Raw genomic sequence first — 19,739 nt, forward strand, 5'->3', positions numbered from 1 at the left:
CAGACTTCAAAGGGGGACGATCGGCTGCTGCTCATCGGACTTAGACCCCTTAGAAATGACTCAATGAGTAGTTACAGTTAGTCGTCTGTGTCGAAACGCCTGAGACGACAGCCCTGCAGCCTAGGGAGATCGATGGATTTCCAAAAACTCTGCACTTTTGAAACTTTCCAGCAGTTCTGGAGTCACTACGGTCATGGTGAAGACTTCCAGGACGTGATCGAGCGAGAGTTCACACGGATTAAAGGTAACTAGTGCAGTGCCCGTAAGAAAAATGTATTCCTATAGAAAAGTGGGAGGTTAAGTAGCTTTTTCATGGATGGCCAAATGAGGCTGTGTTTGAAGGTGGTAGTCACGGATATTTAGGTTTGTTGTGAAATCCGATATTCCAGGGTTTAACAAGCCATTTTTATTACTTAAAATGCAATTATAAATTGTTTTTTGCTAAATATGTGCATACATTTCAAAAATGTACAAAGCTATATCTAACTATTTACATTTAAATGCAGGCAATGCTCATTCAGCAGTCTCCTCATTGTTTTGACTCATTAAACAAAAAACCGACTCCACTACACACTAAACACACTACACCAAACACTACATAACACACTAACTATACACTCCAAACACGCTAAATGTCACAAATCTCTCAACTCTCAATGTCGCTGTCTACACACCGGCCGTCGTTGCCTGTCAATCATCCGCCTACGTCCCTCCCACAACTTCCTGTTCCTCAACAACCAAACTTGCAGCTTGGACACGTCCGTGACAAAAGCCCGTTTTAACCGTTTCTTCTGCACCAGACACAAAGCAAACGTGACGGCAATGTTCGCGAAAAAGCGTGGCGGACATTATGTACCCCAAGTCCGGTTTTGGCCATGCCGGTGCGTCCGGTCCGTCGCCTCGGGAGGTGGGCCGTGTAGCAGCTAGCTGCTAGCTAGCTACACACGAACATCCACAGATTCCAATTCCACTTTGTTGTCCGCGCGTCTCCGGATCTCCTCAGACCCGAACAGACTCGGTCCGGACTCGTTTAGTCTCATTAATCCACAACAGTCAGTTTAGATGCAACGAACAGAACGGACCGAACCGCCGGCAAAATCCCGGTCCAGCTCGAGCCGCTGCAGGTATAAATCTGCTTGTTTCTTAAGGTGGCGGTGGGCTCTGCAGTGATTGGCTCTGGTGCGCAGGTGACTGTGGTGGCTCGGTGGACAATGCTAGCGAATTTGTAAAGTATTTATGAAATAATTTATTAACAGTATCATTGCAGTCCAAACAAATGCAAAGTCGCACACCCTTGAAAGACGCAGCAGCCATGTTGTAAGTCTCAGGTCAGTCTGATCCTGATCCGCAGAGATATTTGATAAACACACACACACACACACACACACACACACACACACAGAGACAGACAGAGATTCCTTGCTTTTATAGAGAGATGATCGGTGTCCAGTGTCGAGCAGCAGTGACAGGCCAGTCGTCGCTGTAAGATGACTGCTTTGCTCTTTTTTAAAAAAATTGTAAACAGGAACAACATATCTGGATCATGCAGCAACTACTCTGTACCCCGAGTCTCTGGTCAGGGGCTACTTCCAGGACATCTCAAGGAATGTGTACGGTGAGAGAAATCACACAAGTGGTGTTTTTATGAGTTTATGTTGCTTTTAATTTAGTGAGCATTAAGTTTATTATGTGTCCCAATAGGAAACCCTCACAGCCATAACCCCAGCAGCAGATTAACACATGACACCGTGGAGAGGGTCAGATACAGGTAAAGCCCGTTCATGCTCCTCAGAAAGCCTCTATAATGGCCCCATGTGACTCCTTTTGAATGGTACTTTGCTGCATCAAACGAGTCAAATCGGAACATTTTCTTACAGGGTATTGCAGCATTTTAACGCCAGCCCTGAGGAGTACTCTGTGATTTTCACTTCTGGTTGTACAGCCGCTCTCAAATTAGTGGCTGAGAGCTTTCCCTGGAGGCCACCGACCGAGAGCGAGGCAGGGAGTCACTTCTGCTACCTCACTGACAACCATACCTCTGTAGTTGGCATAAGAGGACTGACTTCAGCCCGGGGGGTGGTTGCCCTGCCTGTCTGCCCTCAGGAAGTGGAAAAGAGGGCAAAGGATGAGGCTGGAGGAGGTGAAGATGTTATTTGCCAGACGCCACACCTGTTTTGCTACCCAGCACAGAGCAACTTCTCAGGGAAGAAGTATCCCCTCAGCCATGTGAAAGGCATCCAGGCGAGACGTCTATACCCAGCGTGTGACCACCACGGCCGCTGGTTCGTGCTGCTCGATGCAGCCGCTCATGTCAGCTGTTCCCCTCTAAACCTACAGGACTGCCCCGCTGATTTCATTCCCATCTCTTTCTACAAGATGTTTGGCTTCCCTACAGGTCTTGGGGCCCTTCTCGTCCGCACTGACGCAGCGGGCATACTAAAAAAGACTTATTTTGGAGGAGGCACAGCAGCAGCTTACCTTTCTGGAGAAGATTATTATGTGCATGCTGCAAACCTTTCTGACAGGTGAAGTACTTTACAAGCCTGCCAAATCCTAGATATTCTCTGAAAGCACACAGGCGCTCTATAGCTCCTGCAGCTTTATTCTAAGATGTTTTCTCTTTCTCTCTCTCTCTCTCCCTGGTCAAGATTTGAGGACGGTACTGTCTCTTTCTTGGACATCATTGCTGTGAATCACGGTTTTGAGGCTCTTTACAGGATCACAGGTGCTGTAACAGAGCGTGCTGATCCATAGCAAAGCAGAATAACAATGCGTATGCAAGTTGTTCATAGTGATAATCTGCTTAATATTCACAACTCTTCCCTTTCTTCATCTTGCCTTCAGGGGGCATGCACAACATCCAACAGCACACGTTTGGCTTGGCACGCTACACTTATATGCTGCTGTCAAGTCTTTGCCATGGCAACGGGCGACCAGTGGCGCAGATATACACTGAAGGCCAGTTTGAGAGTCCACGCACACAGGGAGCGATCCTAAACTTCAACCTCATGGATTCTCATGGACAGATAATTGGGTATTCTCAGGTGCATTCAATAAAACAGATTTATATCTCTTTCACAACAGTTTAATTACTGCATGTTTATGCGCAGGCAGTGCTGCTGAATATTAAAACAATCCCTCTTTTGGCCTCAGGTGGACAGAATGGCCAGTCTGTATAATATACATGTGCGCACAGGTTGCTTCTGCAACACCGGGGCCTGTCAGTCCTTCCTCGGGATTAGCAATCAGCAGATGAGGAGAAACCTGCAGGTAAGAGATCAAGGAAGAGGAAAAACATTTCAAAGGCTGGTCAGGTAGAATAAAACACTGTCTATCTCACTCTAAGGCCGGCCACGTCTGCGGAGACAGTGTGGATGTGGTGGACGGCCAGCCGACCGGATCTGTTCGCGTGTCCTTTGGCTACATGTCAACATTTGAAGACTGTCAAAAGTTCCTGAGCTTTGTTGCAGAGTGCTTTGTAGAGAAGCCAGTCACCGTGGACCATGTGAGACTAGAGAAGCTAAAAACAGCCACAGCAGCATCTCGGGGCATAAATGAGGACCCTCCAATCAAAATCACTAATGGAGAAATATGCAAAGTAGGTGAAAAGGAGAAGCCCTCAGAAGCATCACTGACCGGATTTGGACTCAGAGAGTCAAACAGCCACGGGGGGGCTTGTACTCTGACCAACATCTACATATATCCCATCAAATCATGTGGCGCACACGAGGTTTGAGAATAACCCAAACAGTTCTTTCTTCCATTTATTTCTGTCTCTGTTTTTGCCTGTCGTGTTCCCTCTCTCTGTCTTGATCTCTGTGCTGTTTCTTCATGCAGGTCCACAACTGGCCGATGGGTCCGTTGGGTTTACTGTATGACAGAAGCTGGATGGTGGTGAATGGAAACGGAGTGTGCCTGAGTCAGAAGAGAGTGCAACGTTTATGCCTCATTCGCCCACAAGTCCACCTGCCCTCAGACAAATTGCTCCTGCAGGCACCAGGTCAGACAGTCTGTCAGCGGCTCCCTGAAAGCACACACACTGCTTAACCCAAAGAAGTTTCAATAAGTTGGATTTATGTTTTTTTTCCATTGCCCTGCAGGGATGGATACCATTTCGGTTCCCCTGGAAAACAACAGTCAAACGCACACTAGCCATGAAGTGTGTCAGAGTAAAGTTTGCGGTGACAGGTGAGCCGACAGCGTTAAAGCATCTGAAAGTGCAAGCTGCAGGAAACACTGTGACACATATCATTTGTTCCATATTTTTCAGACGTGTCAGTGCATTCTCTCACTCACTCGTTTCTTGATGCTATCTTGCCACAGTGAGTGGCTTTATAAGGCCTCCTGTTCTCAAATTCAAATGAATTTCTCTGATACTTGCTATTTTTAATGAAAATAACAAACACAAAAATGTGCCTGAGATGATATTAATCCCCTCAGATACCTGCATGACGAATCACAAGTTAAAAAAAGCTAGCCATCCAGTGATTCTTGAATTAGATGTCACACCAAATAGTCAGCAGCATCACACTGTGTAGATTTCCCTCGTGCCCTCCAGAACATAATCTTCCTCCCTCCTCCAGGGTGGAGACTGTCGACTGTGGGGATGAAGCTGCATCATGGCTCTCAGACTTCCTTGGACAGCCATGTCGCCTGATAAGACAAAGCCCTAATTTTACCCGAGACATGAAGAAGAGGCCTAGTGGAGGTATCTATGTGAGCATTTCACCTGCTCTGAGCTGTCTTGGAGCTAACTGTGATACTGTAGTGCAAGGTCATATTGCCTGCTAATACTACAGTACCTGGTTGTTGCTGCTGCGACCTTGCATTTCCTCCTGGGTGTCAATGAGAAATGTAATCATTCTCTGTTTTTTTTTACCAGTTACTCATATAAAAGCATTCATTTATTGCACATAACAAAATGTGAAAGTCAGGCTAAGGTTTGGTGACATGATAGATATCAGTCATGTCAAACCAGCGGCTCCTTTTAAAAAAGACTGCAAGTATCTCAACTAATCAAGAAGTAGAAATTATTATTTGCGATATCCCCCATGTCAACTTCAACACCTGTTGTAATAAACAGTGCAGTACAGTTATTGGCTCTGCACCTTATACATCTGTTTCAGTTTTCATGTTGGGGTTAGTTCTATTCAGCCTGGAAAAACATTTGTTTGGGAAAATAACCTTGATGTGCTCGTCAGGGAACCAGCTTGGGCTTCGACGCCACAAATTTTAAACAGAGAGCCTGTGTTACAGACTCCCAATGAGCAATTTGAAAGACGTGAGTAGAGGATCTAAGTGAAGAGGTACTATAGAGTTGAATTATGGGAAGTGTAGGCTCCAGTGTTTTTGGAGATTCAAACCAGAGGCAAAAAAAAAATCTGAATTTTTAGTCGCAGGTTTGAGTCAAGTTCCACAAATACCTACCTTTCCCATGATGCAACTTAAGTGGTAAATGCTCATGTCTTCTGTAACGTGTAACACAAGCTTTCTTGTAAATAACAAGCCTAACCTGATAACACTATCAAGGCTTAACTCTCAGCCTTTAGAAAACTCCCTCCAGAGGACAGAGACAGAAACAGGTAAACTGACCTCATGTGCAGAGTCAGTGCAGTGTTCTGTCAATACTACAACTGTGTTACTATTTTGGAGGCAATGTTGTACGGCTGTCGAGAAATAAGATTTATATTGTTATATTCATATGAGGCTATGTATTGTCTGAGATTTTTGATATGGTTTTATCATGATATTGCATCAGTGTTGTCTTTTCCTGGTTTTAAAGGCTACAATAATATAATTTTCTGAACTTACCAGACTTTTCTATTTGTTATAATACTCCTTTACCTACTTAGTTATTATATCCACATTACTGATGATAATCATAAAACTCATTGTGTAAATGTTTTGTGAAGGTACCAAAAGTCATCCCTACAATATTGTTTCATTGTCAATATTGAGGTATTGTCAAAATATCATGAGGATTGATTATGATGCTCTATCCCATCATTTATTAAGTGCTTTTGTGGACATTTAAAAATATCGAGATATACATTGTGTATCGCCAAACAGTTAAGATATATTGTGATATTATTTTAAGGCCATACTGCCTAGCAGTATTATTTTCAATGTTGATTTTGGCTTCCAACAATTATGAAATCAAGATAGTAAGAGATAAAGAGATATTTGTTCTGCATTCTGCTTTGCAATGATGCTCTTGTTTGTCCAGCGCACTCCTCTTCTTCACAGCCTCTCAGCCAGGCTGTGCATGTTAAGTTCAGTAAAGTGCGGCCACCACTTGGAGTTGATGTGTGTATATCCATGCTGTTTGGTACTGGTGCTTGGAGCAGCCAAAAAGGACAAGAGTTACATTTCAGCAATCATTTTTCATCATTTTATTAAACAAATAAAAACGGCATTATAAAACTACAATAATTACTGTATCACAATGTATTGTACATACGTAGATTTGATGTAAACAATCTCATAGCAACATCCATTAGGTAGCTTTTCTGGAGCCTTTGATGATATCACGCAGTCTTTCTCGGCAGATGGAGTATGCCCATTTGTCATTGAATTGTAGATGTTCAAATTTACATTTTCAGAGCATTTCAAGGACTTCTTGGCTAAGATTGATAGTCCTGATTGATATTGCGGTGTAACATCACATACTCAGTGAAAGAAGATTTTATCCACATCCATCCCTGTTTCCATGCAGTTGTGAGGGCACATTTTTATCAGATTATTCAAATAAACTTACTAAGGTCACAATTATCAACCTTGTGCATTATAGCATGACCTCAGTTTTCATATATGCACGTTGCTTAAACCAGTCTTCAGAATCTTTTCCTCAAATCTAACAAATCATTTGGGTAATATGGAGTCTCTTCCTTCTAGCTGCCACCGCCTCCACGTCCCTCTCCCTGGTGAATGAAGCTCAGTATCTCATGATCAACCGTGCCAGCGTGGAGCTCATTCAGAAACTAATGAGCAGCAGGTTTGAACACATGATGTGTTATTCAGAGTATGTGTCGCTCTGGTGAAAAACATCAGGATGTGTAGACACCCGTGCATTTACATTACAGTGGGTGATTTACGTAGCGCGGCGAAATAACATGCAATTTCCACGTTCCCTTTCTCAGGCAGGACGATTCCAACCGCGATCAGCTCCTTGACACACAGAATGTCATTAGCCGCTTCCGAGCCAATTTAGTCATCGCTGGAGTGGAACCATTTGAGGAGGATAATTGGTCACACTTGATTATTGGCAACACTCGATTCATGGTGAGCTGACACTTTGAGATAAATGACAAAATCTTCAAATGCATGGAAAGTGGATTTCTCTAAAGTGAATATGCTCCCCGTGTGATAATCGCAAAGGTCACAGGTCAGTGTGGAAGATGCCAGATGGTTGGAGTGGACCAGGAAACGGGGACCAAAACAAAAGAGCCACTAATGTCCCTGATGGCCTGCCGTATCGGGAAGGTCAGTCAAAAACAGTTACTGCTTGTTCATGTACTGTAGTTACCACGTGTGTAATGAAAAGACAAATCACTGTGCCTGTCATTGGATACATTTTTAGGTGACTTTTGGTGTGTACCTCACCCATCAGCTACCAGAGGGCTCCACCACAGGAAGTGTTCTGTCCACTGGATCAATCGTAAAGCCACACAGTTCTTGAAATGTAACATCCTCTTTATTTATTTTGGTGACACCTTTTTTGTCCTAACTGGTCATTGCTGCACCGCATGTGCAGCAGATCGCGCTGTGGAGAGTTTTTGTAGATGCTGCTCTTTTCTTTGTGTGTGTAGCCCTCGATGCTTCTGTCCTCTCAAATGTCCTTTTCTTACCAGAGCATTCAGATTTAATTCCATCCAAGTCCGTTTTGAATGGAAATGAATAAAATTCTTGTGGATTTCTTCCCAGTGGTTAAGTTCTTGAATAAAATGTGAGCCAAAGAAAAAGTAGATGTGAAGTGTTGGATAAAAATATAATTTGTATGTATCACTGGTATTCAAGCCAAAACATGTCAGTCTTGATGCAATAATCACTGCTCATTTTAACCTCCCAGACAGTGTCTCCTATGTTTATTCCCATGGAGGATTATATTACTATGTATTCCAAACACACCACCAATGATGCTGCTGCCACAAATCTCAAACATATTGGTGCCTGTAAAAGAAAAACCTACCAGACACTGTTGGACATCGGATTTAATGCTAAAAAAGTAATAATTTGATGTAAAGAGGATGGAAAATGGGCATTTCCTGCGAATCGGCTAGGTTTAATCACAGTGACATGTTTCTACATAAGGCATGTATTTGCTAAATTGATCTGTCAAGTTCTGTCAGTACAATTGCTTCAGTATATTGCTCACCTGTAATTATACAAAGAGCAGTAAGTGGTGGCTACTGTGTGTGCCAAGGTTTTGCACTGTTTATAACATATTTCCCAGTGTTTTTGTGCCCACATATCAAATTGTGTATAGAAATACATGTAAATCTATACATATACACACAGAAGCTCAACTTAAAGTCCCTACTTGTGTAGGTAAGTGTTGTGATGTGCTGGATGACCAGATCTTGACTTTGGTGCTCCTTGGTATTGATGGAGGGATGAACACCATTCTTCCATAAGATATTGCCTCATATGTTACTTTCATAGCCCACACAGTAGAATATGATTCACATCATTTTTATTCCCATTAAACCCCTTCAGAGAGTCTGGTCTCCCCTTTAATATTTCACCCATCTCCTTTCAAGGGGCTCTGTGTAACAGTTTGCAGCAATTTACATATATTGATCACTTTTTTATTGGCCAAATGTGAGCAGATTTTAACATTATGTTGTGGCTCTCTTGGTGCCTGTGGGCGATTTGTTGAAGTAGTTTAATTCAAAAGGTTTGACTACGCCTCTTCTCAGTGCCTCTCCCTGCTCTGCCAACAGAGAGCAACAGCAGCTGGCATTTAGAAAAGGAGTCCGTTTACATTAACTAGTGACCGACTTGTTAAGTACACCGAGTTCCACAGAGCCGCTTTAATATTTTAACCAGTCTGTGCACTCTGACAATGATTGTTGATGGGAAGTGTGTAATTGTTTTTAATCTCCGATGTATTACTTTCCGGTGAATGTTTAAATTATAAATTTTGTTCCTGTTTTTTTTTTTTTTTTTTAATGTCTGAAACAAAATGAACCAAAGAAGTGTTGTGATTGAACCTTGCAATAAATAAAATTAGTAACAATCCAATCAGCTTTTTAAAATGTATTTTCTCATTTTCTATCACTATGTATATATATATATATATATATATATATATATATATATATATATATAGATAGATAGATAGATATATAGATATATAGATATAGATATATAGATAGATATAGATATAGATATATATATATAGATATATATATATATATAGATATATATAGATATATATAGATATATATATATATATATATCTATAGATATATATAGATGGATATCTATAGATATATATATCTATAGATATATATATCTATATATATATATAGAGATATATAGATATATATCTATATATATATAGATATATATCTATATATCTATATCTATATCTATATCTATAGATATATATCTATATATATATATATCTATATATATATATATATCTATATATATATATCTATATCTAGATATATATATCTATAGATATATATCCGATATATATATCTATAGATATATATATATCTATAGATATATATATCTATAGATATATATATATCTATAGATATATATATCGGATATATATCTCTATAGATATATATATCTATAGATATATATATATATATCTATAGATATCTATATATATATATCTATAGATATATATATATATATATATATATCTATAGATATATATATATATATAGATAGATAGATAGATAGATAGATAGATAGATAGATAGATAGATAGATATATATATATATATATAGATATAGATATATCTATAGATATTGTGAGAGGGCGACCGGTGAGCGGCTGGATGATGCCGAAGAAAAGTCGAGGAGATGGTCAGGTTTTCCAATTTTACATTTTCTTTATTCACTGCACTCAGATATCAGACAACAGACGAAAGTATGGTGAGCGTCATAGGTTTAACCAGCAACCCCGACAGATGCTAAAATGGCGCCTTATATACTGTGCTACCAATTAACCATGACTGGACTCTTCCACTACTGAGGTAAATTTACATCTGCCCAAATGGCTATTCAACCAAGTGACACTTTCCCCTTTTACCTTTAGCACAAACGCTTCACCCCTCTTCTGTTCCCGATGTGCCCCTGCCAATAAATCTATAAAATACATTTACAATAAATAACAGAACCACCAAACATTTGAAATCCCCCCCCCCCCCCCCCCCTTCCTATCCGGCCACTTGGTCTCTCCCGGAACGTTTATCACGGTGCCCGTGCGCCCGGGGGAATCTTTTGGCCGCGCACCCTGGAGCAGACACAGGACCGGACAGGTAAGTGTTAACACAAACAACTTCGTACTCGTACAGCATTCACACTTATACCACCCGCTATTGCACCACACATATTTACCAATAAACTCTGCACATGCTTCACACTGTTATCCTCTCAATTACACACAGTCTTTCCGTCGGAGCTCAACTTCGCTCTACACTCTTGCAGGCGGAGCCTATTGCCGAGTGCCGCACCTGCCCGAAGACGTGCAATCACCTGCGGTCACAAGGTCTAATAAATAACTCAACTATTCAATAAAAGAGTACTGTAAATATCTGTATGAACTGTGCAAATACGCAATGTGCAAAATGTACTGTGCAAACTTTGGCAAATAAAGTGCTATCGTGACTAAAGTGCAAAGTGCCGTCATTACTGTACCTTCCGAGTTATTGTGCAAAAGAACATAATTACCCACATGTGCAAAATGTACAAGTAACGAAATGCACTTCGTTATAGATAGATAGATAGATAGATAGATAGATAGATAGATAGATAGATAGATAGATAGATAGATAGATAGATAGAACATTTTTATTGATCCAATCATCAGTGGTGTCTCACAGCAGGTGTATTGTTTTGAAATGTTCAAGGCACACTGTCCCTGAAAATCAGAGGAGAGAGGCGCAGGGGGAATGAGTAAACATGGTACCAGAACAATTGATGGAAGTCCAGTTTTTATGTCCATATAGGGACATGGTTGAATAAATAATAAATGTGTCCTCTTAAGGAGCACAGAGTAGCACGGTATCATTAGTGAAGCATATATTATATATTGTCACATGTAATATCAAAATAAAACACCTGATAAAGTGTATAGTCTTGGATTGTAAAAGGAAATAGCTATCTAACGTGAACCTTTAACAACCTTAAGGTGGCGCCATGTGTTACACGTATTGTGCATTGTCGTAAGATACAGTGTTCGAAGCGGTGCCACCTTAATTCCTGGTATTTCCTCTTCCGCACGAGTTAACTGAACTTTGATCACATTTTTGGTAAACTGCTCACCAAGTGTGGATTACAAAATGTTCTACTGAGCCAAACGTCGGGTCATACTTAAATGTGATTATTTAAATTGCATAAAACTGACACTGCGTGATGGGGAAAAGGGTCACCAAACAGGATGGTTCCTCCTCCGCTGTCCAGAGGAAAAGAGTCCAGGGGAAAGATGTGACGCCGTGAGTTACAGTTACATATGAGCGTGTCCTGTTTGGGAACAGCTGGTGATTAAAAGTGTAATGAGTGTGCTATTATCTGAAGGTTTGAAGTCTTATTAAGTTTCATTATCACAATCACTTGATGAGTGACTGGCACGGCCCCAGTGGTTGCATAAACCTTTCTAATGCATGTGCTTCAGATTTTGGTCCTGTGCAGAAGATGAAGTTTTGACTTCATGCAGACTGTGTGTGGTTTAGCATGACAGAGGAGAGCATTATGATATCTGCCATCTTGTGTCGCCCTAATGTTTATAAATAGAACATTTCTTTGAGGGAGAAATAGGTCGTATGAAAGTGTATTGGTCGTATTGGTATTTGTTGTCATCCATGACCTGGATGACTGAGAACCTTTATCAACATGTTACCAGGTGACTGCATGGGTAACCTCTTTTGACAGACCTTGAATGAGCTAGTTAATGTTTTACTTTGTAAATAGAAATATGTTTTCATGCATCCTGAGATGTATGAACTGCATGGCAAAAGCATGTTATTAAAGACATGGGTTACTGTCACTCTATAATATTGATTACTGTTGGAATATAGAGCTATTTAAGAGTTATTTTACTAACAATATATATCCTGCAGCAGCTTTCATTTTTAGATGTGTTGTAAAACTTTTACATTTGTAATCATGGACTAGAAATGTTCAGAGAGGAGAGCGTTTTAGTTGTAAACTTAAAAAGATATCAGTTATGTGAATTATTTGATAGATAAAATGAGCAGAGGTTTGTTCTGCAGTGTGGTCGTCTAGTAAAACAAAGGCTGCATTACATCACACTGCAGTTGTGCCTTCATTAAAAATCTGGTATGAGCTTTTGGACGTCTTCTAGAAAAGTTTCTTAAGTGAATAGTAAAAGTGTGAACTCTAGACAGATGAGGCGACAGTTTGATGGCTGCTGAAATGAATGACCTCCTATACGTTTCCCTGGAGCAGTGTGGAGGAATCGGTCTCCGACTAAAAGGGCTCTTCTGGCTGATTAGAGTGTTAATGGAGGGGGTGGGATGTATTGCCCATTAATTGCCAATAGTCTGAATAGCATCCTCTTTTCTGCTGTTGCCTCTAGGGAGTCAAGACTGACTTCAATGACAGCCGGCCTGCTTGATTAGATTATTCAGTTGTTCTCTCCCATATTAATGTTTCCATATTAATGCTGCAACCACAGACTGGTAGGACATGTGGGGAGCAGCTCTGTACGTGCCAATGGGCCTGAGTGTACATTCCCTTCGACATCTGTTGTTAAATTTGCCTTCATGGAGCTGCAGTCAGTTCTCCACTGCACCTGTTAGAGCTGTTCAGTACATCTACCAAAGATTCTTTACCAATGAATCTTATTAAGTTACCGTACTGAGTCTCCATTGTCATCGGTAGCTTTGAGCAGTGAGCTCCCCTCACTGGTGACTGGGAGCACAGTTGGCTGCTCAGCTGTGATTCACAGTGCATTACATCCCTGTGAAGAAACAGTGGATGCCACAGAAACACTCTGATGACTCTTTCATAAATGATAATAAGCTATTAGCCTCATGTGCAGTGCTTGTATTGGCTAATTTTGTACTTCACACAACCTTTGATTATACTGGAGAGATGTTTGAGGTGTGACACCTCATTAGCAATAGGAATAAACAATAAAAAGGATACATATAAACATACAAATGCTTACAAAAAAAAGGAAATTCCACAATTAGCTAATAGAGAGCCATTACAAATGTATAGATTGTGGATAATTTGATCAAATAAAATATACAAAATGTGACAGCTTGGACTAGCAGTTGATAAAATATACTGCTGATCTGAAGCTGTATCAACAGCGATGCGTTCACTTACTGAAGTACACAGTGTAATACATTTGAACATTGATCTCTTCTCTTCTGAAAAAAAAAGTGAACAAGCTACATCATCAGTGACTACAAATCTTTAAATTGAACTGAATAAAGCCACTCAAATCCCCAAAGTGATTTGTGATTTCCATGTTGAGCAGCTCACATTTGCTGAGTCATCCCAACCCTCCGCAGCTACAGTGGTAAAGTAGCTGACTGCAGGCGGGAGTAAAACGTATCCAGTGTTGTCGTAGTGTGGATTTTGTGATGTAACACTTATTGAGATTGGACAGACTGGACCAATCTGGCTCTAAAGAGGGGCGCTTATCAGTCAATTGTATTCTGTTCTTGTTTGGCGTAGTTATAGAAATTAAAATACAACAAATATTTGAGTTACTTAGAGACAACCTGGAGACTTCTCAGGAGCAACCAGAGGGTCATCCGCCTTTACTGACGTATGTAAGATTATGGTTAGATTCTAAGTGCTGTATCATAAGCAACTGGACGTTTCACCTCTCATCCAAGAGGCTTCTTCATTTCAAACTAACTGGAGGGGAGATGGCAGGCTTTTAAACTGTGTGTGCCAGTGTCCTTACAGAGTTGTTAAGGACATGATCAAGGTGTGTCCAGGTGTGAATGGTTGTTAAGCTGTCTGGGAAGGAAACTCAGTACTGCATTGTAGGTGGGTGATGGCGTAGAACACCTCCTCTGTTCAAAGAGAGCCGTTCCAGTTTGACATAGATGGATTATTTTTCTCCTCTTTCAAACCATCTGTATTCTCTGGACAAAATATTTACATAGTTGTGCACAAAGGAATGATTTTTCTCCTTCAGATGTAGTAGACTGGGAGTCTTGACATGAAGAGTCGGCCCTCCTGTGTTATTCAATTCGTTTGTGGAGCAGTTGTCTTGTCTCCCCAATGTACAAATCTGTTCTGTCCTGGCTGCATTGCACAACATAAACTATATAACTCTGTTTATGCCTGAGTGTTTTGTCCTCAGGATGGACAGGTTTCTGCCTCAGCGTAGGTTTGAAGTGAACCGGGGTATGATGTTTATTGTAGATGTTCCAGAGACGATATTGTTACCTTTTCTTGTCTGCTCTTGATCTTTTAGAGGTTTTGTTTGTAGGTTTTCTGTACACCTCAATGTTGAGGTCAAGTAAGGCACAACTGTGGTCTGGGATGAAGTTGGTTCTGCTGGACAGGGTGCTGTCCTGTAGCAGGTGTTTTCTTCACCATCTTGACAGCTTCTTGAGTGGGAATGCATGTAACAAGTGATTTAACATCATAAGAAACCATTGTTTCGTCTGGGTCCAGTGTTATTTATTTCACATATCCAAGCACTTAGCCAGTATCCCAGCTCCTTTTGTCAGTAAAACTCATCATCACATCAAAAACGAAAAAGAATTTTGGCAACAAGGCGAGAGAAAACACAGTTTAAAAATCTGCAAACTCCCCTCTAGTTAGTTAGAACTAAAGCCTCTTGGATGAGAGGTGAAAAGTCCAGTTGCCTACGATACAGAACTTAAAATTACCATGACCTGGATGACTGAGACCCTCATCAACATTATGGTTAGATTGTCAAAAGTCACATTGTTTTTATCGTGCTTTCTCTCTGTTCTCAGGTCCCTATGGTGGCTTAAAAGAGGTTTATTTGCCCTCTTTGTTATCTTGATTTTGGTGCCCGTCTCGCTCAGTATGCTCCCTGAATTAATCCAGCACTTTGTGTACACTCACAGAAGTAAGTGAATAATTTTTCTTCTTCTTTGAAGTAATATAAATCATCAATTTACTCACAAGAAAAGGCCCCACCTCTCTTTTCCTATTTGCAGTCCAGCTGCCGTTCTTTGTTGACCTCAGCCGACCTGCTGATCATTCCCTTAATCACACCATCAACATGTACTTAACATCAGAGGAGGGAATCTCCCTTGGTGTATGGTGGGTACAATCCTTTTTGAGAATGGATACAAAAGGCTAAGATTTGATTTTTCTTTAATTATTCAATCATCAGTTGTCTCTCCAAGTGGGTGCATTGTTTTTCATCCCATAAAGGCACACAGTCCCTGAGAGTCGTTGGAAAGAGGCACAGGGGAAGGACTTGGCATGGTACCAGAACAGTTTAAACGATGGCAGCACAGTTTTCATATATCTTCATGGGAACACAGGCACAAGGTATGATAAATAATTCATTTGTATTATAGTTGGTTCCTGAAGAAGCAGAGTAAAGTACCATACCGCTAGACATATTTCTTTTTTCCTTTTTGTCTCTTTTTTTTTTTTACAAACATCGATTTATTGGCACATGTGTTGTGTTTTCTTCATTCCAACAGGGCAGCCACTCATCGGGTGGGAGTGGCAAAAGTGAGTGATTACCAACACAAACATATTAATCTTTTGGAGATCTGATGAAGGTATGAAAGTCTCAATAGCCATTCTGATGACAAATAAGCATTATGTGTCAACAGGTATTGAGTGCACTTGGCTACCACGTGCTGGTGCCTGACTACAGAGGTTGGTGCAAATGAAGATTTATGACTCTTGATCCAAACACATTTTCCTTCTCCATGCTTCTTGCCCTCGTATTGATTGTAATACACAACCTTCTCACATTGATTTAATATCATATGCAGACATATTATTACTCTTATGCATGATGAGTTGTTTGTTGTAAGGCAATCAAAAGAAAACGGTTCAACTCTAGGTCAGCGTCTAGTGCAGCTTTCCCTTTGAATGACTGCCACCTGGTGGCACTGAAGAGCAGCTTTGTGATCTGTCAGTGAGCAGTACTTGATTTTGAGAAACTCTGGCAGGGTTTGGAGACTCCACTGGTGAGCCGACTGAAGCCGGTCTGACCACTGATGCCCTCTACTTGTACAAGTGGGTCAAAGCCCGGAGTGGAAACAGCCTGGTGGTCATCTGGGGACACTCTCTTGGCACTGGGTCAGTAAGGAAAGACTCCGAATCCGCAGTATTGTATTCAAATGACTCAACTTATAGTTGCAGACTGTTTTGGATGTGCACTGCATAATTTTTCAAAATTTGAAAAATTTAAACTTGCCATTGCCTGCAACATTTACACCTTGTTCATGCCTAATAAACCAGGGCAGCAACCCACATCTGTTAGAATGAGCAGTGTTAGCCATCCTAATAGCTACGTGCTTAAAGACAAAATGTACTAACTGAAATCAGCACAATGCAAAAAAAGAAATCATCACAGAATCATGACCAAATGACGGTTAAGAACTGTAAACAGATCTGATCATATTCACTTCAATTTTATCTAGCAATGAAATGCAAACTCAAGGCAAAGTAGAAGGTTTTTTTTACTATCCTTCTGCTTACTTCATAAATTATTTAATTCAGTAAAAGACATTCCTGACAGAAATCATTTCAATCAGCCCACAGCTACATAAACCCGCCTCCATCAGGAATAGTTAAAGAAGAAATTGTAAATACTTATGTAAACATACACGAACTGGGGAAAATGAAGCTGTCGTTCTTCATTTCTCTGTACAGAGTCTCCACTAACGCAGCCGTAAAACTGATTGAGCAAGGTAGGTTTTGCTACCAGTGAATTTTGTCAAATAGGGGTGAGAGAAAATGACTCCAGGTTCTCAGTGTGGCGACTGTTTTCTCTTTTTTCCAGGAGAGGTTTTAGATGGAGTGATCCTGGAGGGCGCATTCAATAGTGCTCGACAGAAGATACCAGGTCATGCCTTTTCTTGGGTAAACTTACCGCTTTCATATTTTATATTTGGTTTGTATACTTCCTGTAATTGCTGCTGCTACATTATGCATAACCTTTCAATGTTTTTTTTATAAGTATTACTGGAAATTTCCAGGCTGTGGGTACTTATTCCCAGAGCCATGGGCAGAAAACAAGTGCGTCTTTCCTACTGAAGAGAAGTAAGTTTAACGAAACACTGACCTGCTTGCTAAACACAGCTAAATATTGAATTATGCATGATCATATCAAACATTGATCAGCCGTTAGTATTATTACCTGTAAAATGCAGTAAATGTATGTGTTTTTTTTATTGTTCTGCAGTCTGAAGAAAATTAAAAGCCCGATCCTTTTCCTTCATTCAGAGGACGATCACCTAGTCCCCATTCAGGTTGCTGAGCAGGTATGACACACAGAAAGCTATACTGTAACCTGAGCTGGTATTTTCTTTACAGCTTGAAGTGATTGAAGATGGGATACCCTGTTGAAAGTAGACTGAACTCTTTTCTTTTCCCCTCATAGATGCATGAGGTCGCGGTGAGTGCCCAGAATGCAGAGCGAGTCAAGCTGGTGTCATTCAATGGTTCGCTTGGGTACCTCCACAACGGCTTATACAAAGACCCCAAACTGCCTGGCATCTTAAAGTGAGGACACATTTCACTGATTATACTTCCAGTGATTGTATTCTGCCTCTGCACGTCTGTCTGTTAAACGAGCTGTTTTATTTCTACAACATGTATATCTCATCATGTCTCCTCTGCAGGAAGTTTGTGATGTCGCTGTAATGTTGGAAAGACGACTGAAGCAGAAAAACCTGATTTGATTTGATCACACTGCGATCAAATGGTTTGTCTCTACTGCTGCATAAAGAAGTGATTTACTTTGAATCTCTGATTATTGTGAATCCATTTGTTATTTTATGAATTAAACTGAGTGAAAAAGTGATTAAACGTAGTTTTTCGATCAGTCGCAAATAACAGTTCCCATTGGAAATGCAATTTAGATGAACCATTGAAGCAGTAGGTGCCCTCTGCTGGGCGTTGCTGTGTGGTGATAATGCCCATCCATAATACTGGATAATGACTTTGGTAATCCGAGGCTTAGAATGTCTAGGTGTCACTGACATTTCAGAATAATTCAAGGAGAACAGCTGGAAAATGTCTGTTCTCTGACCTTACTGTCACAAATGTGGTTTTAGGGAAAAATGAATTAACTCTGAAATTGGAAGTTCTTTTAGTTTAAGGAATATATATTGCATTCAGATACATTTTGATAATCTCAGTTCAAATGTTAATGCTGTTCAATCAAAATATGTTTTCCTGTGTCAAGCTGCAGTGCATTGTTCTTCCTTGCACTTTGCTACAAGAATATGTATTGGTCTCATTTGGAAAAACTCTGGAGGAGATCTCCACCTCTTCAGAATTCATGTAGCACCGCTTCCATTTCTTGTAAATTCACAGTGAACGGACTAAGATTAATTCAGGTACATGTTGCACAATTTAAGTTTGCCTTGAAGAACATGTTCAACTGCTGAGGTTCTCCTTTGAGCCTGAAGATTTATTAGGAAACCTGTAGTGACTAAAGAGTAGTCACACACTCTGCATTGCAAACATCCTTGTCCTTTAAATGTTTAAAGGACAAGGATGTTGATTGTGTAAAATATCTACAAAGCTGTACTTTCTTTCAAATAAAATAATAATCACCTGCATGCTTGCGGTGATTTCTCTCAATGTCAGGAACACTTGTGTTCATACTTCATCTTCACATGCGAGTAAATGATGTAAAAAGTCTTTATTCACATTCTTTATTGAACCATGTCCCTTCTGTACAATATAATAGACTATTATTGAGAAGCTTTCTATGCACTGTTTCACTACAAATTAAATGTAATGAATAACACACAATTCACCTTTTAACAAGGCCTTCCAACTTCATTTTGTGTTCCATCTGTTCATTTATTCACCTTAAACTGATGCCATATTGTTTTTTGGTCTTTGGTAGATTCAGATCACATCAGAATTTCAAATTCAGTTCTATACCACAATTTTTGCATTTTTAAAACTCATCAGCATGTGTTAACCCATGAAACGGTATCTTTGCGGTGTAGACTTATGTAATGCAAATACTGTTCAAAATCAAGGAACATTAACACAACATCTCAGAAGTAAATACTGTACTTTTTACTTCACTGCATTTGTCTGACAGCTGAAGTTAAGATGAGATAACATAAAAGTTTATTGATCTCTCACAAGATAAATACACTTTATACCGCAGCTTGGAGCAGTGATTGAGTAATAGATTTAAAAAAAAATGAAATAAGACAAAATAGAAATACAAAGAAGAAGAATACTAAAAGTTAAATAGTACTTGTGAAAAATAAGGATTGTTTACCTTCCACATACAAAATGTGACCAAGAAAGAGTTTCCAGAACACCACCATCTGGAAACCAGTTGTTCCTTCTTCCCATACTTCCTGTCCAGT

At 40.2% G+C, this 19,739-nt stretch overlaps 2 protein-coding genes across 2 annotated transcripts; both read left to right on the forward strand.

Moving 5' to 3' along the window:
* The first annotated feature begins 104 nt into the window (after nt 1-104).
* Nucleotides 105-9,054, forward strand: mocos (molybdenum cofactor sulfurase). Its single transcript, XM_030442400.1, has 15 exons — nt 105-244; nt 1,526-1,615; nt 1,702-1,768; nt 1,878-2,525; nt 2,649-2,725; nt 2,845-3,044; nt 3,154-3,270; nt 3,347-3,730; nt 3,838-4,000; nt 4,101-4,188; nt 4,584-4,708; nt 6,895-6,994; nt 7,140-7,281; nt 7,378-7,482; nt 7,580-9,054. The coding sequence occupies exons 1-15, from the start codon at nt 133-135 to the stop codon at nt 7,676-7,678; spliced, it is 2,517 nt and encodes an 838-aa protein (XP_030298260.1). The 5' UTR covers nt 105-132; the 3' UTR covers nt 7,679-9,054.
* Nucleotides 9,055-11,443: 2,389 nt separating this feature from the next.
* Nucleotides 11,444-19,191, forward strand: LOC115597206 (lysophosphatidylserine lipase ABHD12). Its single transcript, XM_030442966.1, has 13 exons — nt 11,444-11,678; nt 15,159-15,274; nt 15,366-15,471; nt 15,586-15,705; nt 15,864-15,894; nt 15,999-16,044; nt 16,344-16,473; nt 17,050-17,087; nt 17,180-17,259; nt 17,357-17,439; nt 17,582-17,660; nt 17,780-17,901; nt 18,021-19,191. Exons 1-13 carry the CDS (start codon nt 11,599-11,601, stop codon nt 18,040-18,042), a joined length of 1,053 nt encoding a protein of 350 aa, XP_030298826.1. The 5' UTR covers nt 11,444-11,598; the 3' UTR covers nt 18,043-19,191.
* The last annotated feature ends 548 nt before the right edge of the window (nt 19,192-19,739 follow it).

The sequence above is a fragment of the Sparus aurata genome, chromosome 15 (genome assembly GCF_900880675.1).
Source record: "Sparus aurata chromosome 15, fSpaAur1.1, whole genome shotgun sequence".
Taxonomy (NCBI): Eukaryota; Metazoa; Chordata; class Actinopteri; order Spariformes; family Sparidae; genus Sparus; species Sparus aurata.